At 44.2% G+C, this 8,818-nt stretch overlaps 1 protein-coding gene and 1 pseudogene across 1 annotated transcript in view; one reads left to right on the forward strand and one right to left on the reverse strand.

Annotated features, from left to right (window-relative positions):
* The window catches only part of TBCA (tubulin folding cofactor A), a 61,864-nt gene extending 59,530 nt beyond the window's left edge, over positions 1-2,334 (reverse strand). Inside the window, exon 1 of the mRNA XM_039874888.1 lies at positions 2,155-2,334. Within this exon, the coding sequence (XP_039730822.1) occupies positions 2,155-2,207 (53 nt within the window). The 5' untranslated portion in view covers positions 2,208-2,334. The remainder of the gene's footprint in view (positions 1-2,154) is intronic.
* A 3,190-nt stretch (positions 2,335-5,524) lies between these two features.
* LOC120612584 (RNA-binding protein FUS-like) lies at positions 5,525-8,679 on the forward strand (annotated as a pseudogene).
* Positions 8,680-8,818: the final 139 nt, after the last annotated feature.

Here is an 8,818-nt window from a genome sequence, read left to right on the forward strand (position 1 = left end):
AAACTTTTTATTATGAAAAATTTTAAACATATATAGAGAATATAATGATGGCCCATGATCAGTCAGCCCCAGCAATCATTAATATGTCATCCTATTTGCCTCATCTATTTTTTTCCTTTGCTGAGATAAAATGTAGAATTTTAGAAATAGGATACTAAGACAGAAGATGAAAAAAGTCATAATAAAATAAATTTTAGGAGAAAAAGAACAGAAGAGTAGAGAACATTATTTACAGATTAAATGGTCATCTAACAAGGCAAAATGAGTAATAAACAGCTAAAATAAAAATTTTAGTGTTTTTTTTTTAAAAACACATCTCATTGTAGTACTTATGGGAAAGCTCTACACCAAAATGTCAACAGAAAAGCCATGAAAAAAATGTATAGCAGACATTTCCATTAATTAATAAGCACTTTGACATATGGTAAATTATAAAGGTTTCACAAAAATAATGTATTAACTTTAGAATCAAAATTCAAGTTTGATATGCTCCTTTCTGAAACAAGCTGAAAATAAAACTTTATTTCCAAGCAGTTTCTATAAGTACATTGAAGTTTTTGAAAGCCTAAAAACTTAGCTAATTATCTGAGTTTGTGTTCTCTAGAATATGTACTGTAAGCATATAACTAATTGAACTGAATAATTTCATAAACTAGTATAGATCATTAGGTTGAGAAATGACATACAGGTAATTAATGGGAAACGGCCATTAGAAGTCATTTCTCGAGACTTTCAGTTTAAAGCACTCTCTTTTAAATCTTTCGCCAAATAGATTTACTAAAATGATATAACCAAAGTCTAGCGAAAGTGAATGACAAAACCTTGAAGTGAGTGACAGCGCACATTTTTAAAAAATACTTTTTTAAAGTGTTGTACTTCAAAAAGACAGTTGTAGAGCAGAAACTTTGGTTCTTTTCCTTGTTCTGCCATGAACTGGTACAGTGATATAAGACAAGTTTGGTTTTTCTACTTTAACTTCATTAAACCTGTTTTTCATCTGTAAAATGGGAATACAAACAATATTAGCTACCATTTATTAGCCACTGGCTATTTGCCACATACTATGTTAGACAGCATAGCAGACATTCCTTGCAACAACTGCATGAGGTAGGTACTTACTTCATTTTACATATGAGGAAACTGAGGCACCGTGAAAAGGAATATATTCAACAATACATTATAAATGGCAGAATCAAGATTTGAACCCAAGCAGTCTAACTTCAGAAATGTCTGTGCATTTAATTCGGAGACGGTATCTTAAAAAGTAAATTTATTCTTCCCTGTGCCTTGTCCTTCCTCCGGTGGTAATATTTTTAAAGGGACAAAAGGTGGGCAAAGAGGAAGAAGCCAGCTGGCTAGGATCAGACATTTCTACTGCAAAATAACCTGCTTCTTCCTAAGTTATCTTTTCTCTTGGAATGCCTCATCAAAAAGTTTGATCTTCTTGGGTCTGAACAACGAAGTTCTAATATGCATGGAGGCGTCTAACAACAGTCAAGAATTAGAGCGAATTACAGGACTGGACTACCTAGGATGGTTATTTAAACAACACCCCACAACCTCTGGGGCGAGCTTCGGGAAAGTGGACTGGGGAGAGTTAGCCCACAGAAGTTTGATGAGTGTGCTGGAAGTTCACGCCCCAGTTGTTAAAGACTGCGAGTCCCGCCTGCCATGTTAGATCACCGGGCGCCGACAAGGTCTCATTTTTGATGAGGGCCGGGCTCTTCGCGTACCCCCGAAACTTCAGAACGGGCTTGCGCGTCCACCTGAGGGCAGGTGATGGAGTGAAGCCGCCTCCCTCCCGGCAGGTGGGCGGAGAGACCCGGGGCGCGCGCACATAGGGGCACCGCCAGAGCTCGGGCCGGCCTCGCGATCGCGGCCACCGCCCCTCCCGATCCCCGACCCCGGCGCCCGAGGGGCGGGGCTGCCGCCACCCTAGCCGCTCGACCGTAAGGGCTTTGGGGGAGAGGAGGGAGAGGGAATGCCGGCCCGCAGGCTCCGGCATCGGCGCGCCCCGTCCGTCGCTGCCCCGTCTCCGCCGGCCGCGGAGCCTCAGGTGAGGCCTGCAGTCCGGCGGCCGCCTCGGGCCTGCACGCCGCCCAGCCTCTCGGGCCGCCATGAGGCGAGGGAGAGGAGGCGCTGGCGGCTCCTTACCGCTTCACCACGCCGGTTTTGATCTTGATCTGTCTCACACGAGGATCGGCCATGGTCCCTCGGGTGCCGCAGGAAGGAGGGGCAGAGAGCCGGGGCAACCGAGCGGAGAGTGCGCGCGAGACGGCGGTTGTGTCGGCGTAGGCGCCGCGGCCCCGTGCGCATGCGCAGACCCTGGCGCGGGCCCGGCGCTCCTGCCAGACCCAGGGGCGGGGGTCGCGGGTCCCGGAAGGGGAGCTCTTCGCGCCTGCCGTCTGCCTCCCACCTCCACTCAGTTCCCGCGTCGCAGAACCCGCCCTTGTCTCACTCGGACGGCCCTCCTTTTCGTGCTCGAACAGCCCTCATTTTAGTGTGGACACAAGTTATACTTTTCCCGGTGTCCACAGCCTGGGCGTTCCGGGAAACTTCGGTATCTCCCCAGGTAGATTGGTTTGGCCGTGACATTGCGAGATTATCCGCTTAATGGACGGAGTGACCTAAAAGTCGTATTAAGGATATTTTCGGTGTCATTATCTGGTGTCAAATGGAACAAAGGATTGTGTGTTTAATAAAATCGACTACCAACATGCACAGTCAAGAAAATTCCTTGTAAAAAAAAAAATAGAGATAGTTATAGATATGCACCTCAAAAGAAATGAATATAGGACTTATTCGAATAATCATCACCTCTGGTTTATCTTAAATATTCAACTTACAAAAATGTGTGTGGCACCAAAAACCTTGCGCTTCGTGGTCAGGCAGGCAGACTGACATTCCGGGTTCCATCCTTTAACAGCTAGATGACATTGGGCATGTAAGCTACTTAACTTCCCTGCTGAGCCCGTTGCCTTGTATGCAAAATAGAAATAATCCCACTTTACAGAATAGATATGAAGATTAAAGCTCAATGCCTGATGCACAGTAGATACTCAATAACTTTTGACCATTGATTTATATTTCCATAAAAAACGTGTCTGTTGCATAAAATGAGGTGCACCTCCATTCAGCCTCTTCCTGATGGAATCCGCCAAGGAACGCAAGAGAGAGCCTCCTTTGTTTTCCTTTTCCTTGGTATCATTGTTCAAAGACAACTACCTAACTTTTCCCTTCCCTATACTTGATTTACTCATTCTGGTTTTCACGGTTAGCGCTGGAACACCTTCTCACCTTGCTAGTCCAAGACCCTTATTTTAAATCCAAGATCAAAACCCACCTCCTGGAGAAAGTCTACCATGAGAGCCCCCTGTCTCTTCAATGTTCCCTGGATGCTTAGGAATCGCCCAATATTAATGTTTTATTTTTGGCATATTTCTTTTAAAAACTATTGTTTGAGTCCTTGACGAGGGTGTACGAACTCTCCTAGTAGGATTATAAGTATCTTTAGAGGCAAGAATCTTGTCTTCCATAAATCTTCCTCCTCTAACCTCCACCTGTGTTCTGTACACAGCAGGTGCTAAATTCAATAACTATTGTTGTCCAACTGGCTGGCACACTGAAATACAATTTCAAGCAATACAGAAGAGCTATGAAATACTGGGGGATGTGGGAGTGTGTGGAGTAAAAACCAAACAAACCCAGCAGATTCACCAAAGGAAAATGCTACAATTAGAACTCCAGTACATAATTAAAATTTAGTTACTGGGCAGCCCTATAAGGTAAAGAAACAACAGCACAAAAGATTGTGCGGCTAGGGCTCTTGTTACTGCCAAGGATCTTCCTCAGTCTGGCAATAAAAGCCATGTAAGTCTTCATATTTTCCTTTTTGCCTCAGTTTCCAGAAGCTTAGAGCTCAGTTTTGTGTTGATTTGCAGTTTCTCTCAGCCTATGTTTTCTGATATAAAAACACCAATTCTCCCTCAACTCTCAACTCTACTTCTACCCTTTTGCCATTGTTTTAATGATTTTGCATCTGTAACTTTACCGTAAAGCACTAATAAATAAATGCAAAACATCAGCCAAAAGACTGCTGCTGCTGCTGCTGCTGCTGCTGTGTGTACCTGGGCCCATGCCCAGGCCCTTCTGGACAGTTTATCTGTGTCTGTGTGTACTTACATTTTGTGCTGGAGGCTGTAGGTTAAGATCAGGGAGTTTGGCCCCACCCCTAAGGATAAAGGATCAGGTGGAAATGCTCTCAGTGTGAGGAGTTTCTGTGGTGGTGAAGAGCTTTGACTCTGGGGCCCAAATGCTAGGGTTACATCCTAGCTCTGCTTCTCACTGTGCAAACTTGGATAAGTTACTAACCTCTTTATGTGCCAGTGTCTTCATCTGTAAAATGTGGGCGTTAATGATAATAGTGCTAGTACTTAGAAAGCCTCATACAAAGTATTTATTAAATACCTAAGTCATCTGGGAAGGAGGTCCTGAATAGGAAACTAAGAATATTAGTAGCATGCGCATTCATATGAATACAGATATGTACATGTTATCATTAATGAGATCATATCAAATTCATGTTTGTTAACTCAATATAAAAAGACCTCTGTTAGACTTATTCACCACTGTATCCCATCATGTAGCAATGCCTGGCATATCACAGATACTCAGTAAATGTTTCTTGAATGAATAAATGCTGCTTTAAAACTTTTTTCCCTTTACTATGTCATGGAGCCTTCTCATTCCAGCAAGAGGGCTACTAAGATAATCTGAAACATCCCCTCCCTCACATACACTCGTCATCTTTTTCTGGGTCTTGCTCTTTTGAGTCTGAACTTTGAGGTAGACCTACAGAAGGTCTTTTCTTGTTACTAGAGTATTAGCCGTACGACTACAAACCATGAGAAAGTACTAACCATAGGAGGCCTGCAGGATCAACACAATTTCAGAGACAACCTAGGGCATTTGAAATAGAAACTATGTAAGTTGTATTTCTCAGCGTTTGGCACCCTTTTGCTCTGTTAACCCTAAACCTTAATTGAGTTCTTTTTAAATATTCCAGCCTGGGCCTCAGGTGAACTATAAGAATGAATCTGTAGGGGACTCTAAAATGGATAAGTTAATCAACATTGGAGATCCCCAGATCTGGGGGAATCTGACAGAACAAGGGGAAAGTCTATCCATCTCCTCCTTGAGTGACAATTCTTCCACTGCTAATCTTGAAGGGCTTAGGTACTATTTTATTAAAGAATACTGCAGATTCTCTTACAAATACAGGTTGCTTTCCCATATACTTACAGGGCTATAAACTCAGTCTAACCACCCCTGCCATTCTCCCCCAATTGACTCCAAGTTCCTTAAGATTAGAGACCATGTTACATTCACCTTAGTCTCCCTAGCACCAAGCTTAATGCCTAGTGCTTACTAGATACACAGCAAGAATTTGCTGAGTTAAAAAACAAAAGGTCAAATATGGCACTGAGATAGATTTCTAATTTTGATGAAAACAAAAAGACCGGTCATGTTATTACCCTCCTGGAACTCTGAGGTAACCTGAGTGCAAGGAGACTTATATAGGGCTCATGTGCAGTTGCTCAAATGTTGTACTTCTGTTTAATAAAACTGATGGCCAATTGAAGAAGATACCCTGGAGAGGTTACTTAATAAAGAAGTACTATTGGTAAAAAATTATTTTTGTGAAATGTCTGTGATAATTACCCCAGGTGCTTGAAAAACTTGAAATATTTCCTTCATCATTAGGAATTACACCTCTTCTCTTGGCCCTCTCTCTTACTGGAGCACTGCAGTGGCACTCAGGCTTTGACCAGCATTTGACCAGCATTTCATGAGTACAACTTGACAGTTCCTTACTTCAGGCCTGGGCCATGAGCCCCACCGAGATAGGAGACAGGCATGGAAAACTGCTCAGTACACATGTATGCACGACCCAGGAGTATAGGGAAAGGGAGCCTATGGATCAATACTCCTCCTTTTCATTCTCAGGCCATGGGCAATTTTGAGATATATTTCATAAGGCTCTTCAGAAGATCCCATGGAATCAAGGACCAATCACCAGTAACAATAGAAAAATCAGTAATCCACGCTTGCATTTGCTTTTCTTCTTTCCCTGTTTCATTTATCCATTCCTCACTCCTAGCCTCCAGAATGATTTTCCAAATATGTGGGGTAGTAATATACTGCACTTGGGAATACTGTTCTAACTCATTAATCCAGTGATTCAGAAGACTGCCAGCTTTTAGTGGGGCACAGAGCAAGAATGGTCTAGGCTGCAGTGCAAGCTTCTGTGCTTTCCAGGAGATGTGACCCAGTAAATACAATGATGTTGACATATCTGGTAGGTTAGGATGCTATGTGGAGTCTCTAGTAAACCCTAAAAGGTGAGTAGCATACAGGCCATGACTACTTGAGGTAGAAGTCAATATTAAAATTTTACTACTGTTTAAAGCCTTCTCCATACTATGCTTTCTACTCTGCTTATAAACTGTTAGTGGCATCTGTGATAGACACTATTAACTGGCTTACCCAACATTCATTCTCCAAACCCTTCTTTTTTACCTACTTCCATTGTAGGGCTACTTTAACAACTTCCCCTGCAGCTAGAGGTGACCAGATGCACAGTTCTGGGCAAATAGATAAAGGTGGAAATATGTAGGTGGTTGCTGAAAATGCTTTCAATTTCTTGATAAAAAGGATACAGAGAACTGCCCTTTTCCCACTTTTCCCATGAAAGTAGATGGAATAATGAGTTTAAATATCCATCTTTCAACCATGAGGGAAAGACAAACGTTTTAGAGACAGCAGTCCTACCATTGAGCTGCTGAACAAAAATCAGCACCTTTCTATCTCTAGTCATCTTATGTGAGAAAAATTCTTATGTATTTAAGCTACTGTTTATGAGATTTCTCTTATTAACAGCCCAAAGGATTTTCTAACTGATACAGAATCCATTACAGCTCCATGCATATGTCTCTTTGTTGAGGAGAGGGGAAGATATCGCTATTGCATCTCCAGAAGAAAGATGCCTTATGGAAAGATGTTTTTATGGAAACAAAAATATCTGTAATTGGAGTCCTAGAGCGTCAGTTCTCTATGGTGTTGGAAGCTTCTTGCCTGTTGGCCTGTATGCACCTGTACGCATCTGTATGGCTATACCCAACAAACAATCCAAAGCTATGAGGCTTACCCCACCTACCCTGGACAGGGCTGTTCCCAGGAGAGCAATCAGCCCTATGGACAGCAGAGTTACAGTGGTTACAGCCAGTCAGCGACATTTCAGGCTATGGCCAGAGCAGCTTCGTTCTTATGGCAGACCCAGAACACAAACTGTGGCACTCAGCCATTTCCCCAGGGATGTGGCTCAGCAGGTGGCTATGGCAGACAGAGTTCTCAATCATCTTACAGGCAGCAGTCCTTCTCTCTGGCTATGGCAAGAAGCCAGCTCCTAGCAGCACCTTGGGAAGTTACGGTAGACAGGCAGCCCCAGGGTGGGGGCTATGGTCAGCAGTCTGGCTGTGGTAGACAACAGCAAAGCTATGGACAGCAGCAAAGCTCCTATAATCCTCCTCAGGGCTACAGACAGCAGAACCAGTACAATAGTAGCAGTGGAGGTGGCGGAAAGGGTGGTGGAGGTAACTGTGGTCAGGATCAATCCCCCATGAGTGGTGGTGGCAGTGGCGGCAGTTATGGCAATCAGGACCAGAGTGGTGGTGGCCAGCAGTGGCTACGGGAAAGGCCAGCAGGACTGAGGGGGCTGTGGCTGGGGTGGCGGTCGTGGTTACAACCGCAGCAGTGGTAGCTATGAACCCAGAGGTGGCGGAGGTGGCTGTGGAAGCAGAGGCGGCATGGACAAAAGTGACCGTGGTGGCTTTAATAACTTTGGTGGTCCTCGGGACCAAGGATCATGGCATGACTCTGAACAAGATAATTCAGTCAACAACACCATTTTCGTACAAAGCCTGGGAGAGAATGTTACAATTGAGTCTGGGGCTGATTACTTTAAGCAGATTGATATTATTAAGACAAATAACAGGACAGCCTCTGATTAATCTATACACAGACAGGGAAATAGGCAAGCCGAAGGGAGAGGCAACGGTATCATTTGATGACCTACCTTCTGCTAAAGCAGTTATTGACTCGTTTGATGGTAAAGAATCTTCTGAGAATCTTATCAAGGTCTCATTTGCTACTCAGCCAACAAATTTCAATCCAGGTGGTCGCAATGGTCATGGAAGCCGAGGGCTAAGAGGACCCGTGGGCCGTGGAGGATATGGAGGTGGTGGCAGTGGTGGTGGCAGCTGGGGAGGATTCCCCAGTGGAGCTGGTAGTGGTAGACAGCAGTGGGCTGGGGACTGGAAGTGTCCTAATCCTATATGTTAGAAAATCAACTTCTCTTAGAGGAAAGAATGCAAGCAGTATAAGACCCCTAAACCAGATGGTCCAGAGGGGGACCAGTAGGCTCTCCTGTGCAGGGTAGTTATGGAGATGATTGTCGTGGTGGCAGAGGCAGCTATGATCAGGGGGGCTACTGAGGCTGAGGCAGGAACCATGGGGGCTTTCCGAGGGGGCTAGGGTGGTGGAGACAGAGGTGACTTAGGTCCTGGCAAGATGGACTCCAGGGGTGACCACAGACAGAATCACTGAGAGAGGCCAAATTAGCCTGGCTCCTAAGATTCTGGAACAGCTTTTCTTCTATACCCAGTGTTACTCTCATTATTTTGTAACCTTGCAACTCCTGATCACCTACGGGTTTTTTGTGTCTGACTGTGTAATTATAACCATATCTCTGGTTCCCATT

Source organism: Pteropus medius, unplaced genomic scaffold (assembly GCF_902729225.1).
Source record: "Pteropus medius unplaced genomic scaffold, Ma_sr-lr_union100, whole genome shotgun sequence".
Taxonomy (NCBI): Eukaryota; Metazoa; Chordata; class Mammalia; order Chiroptera; family Pteropodidae; genus Pteropus; species Pteropus medius.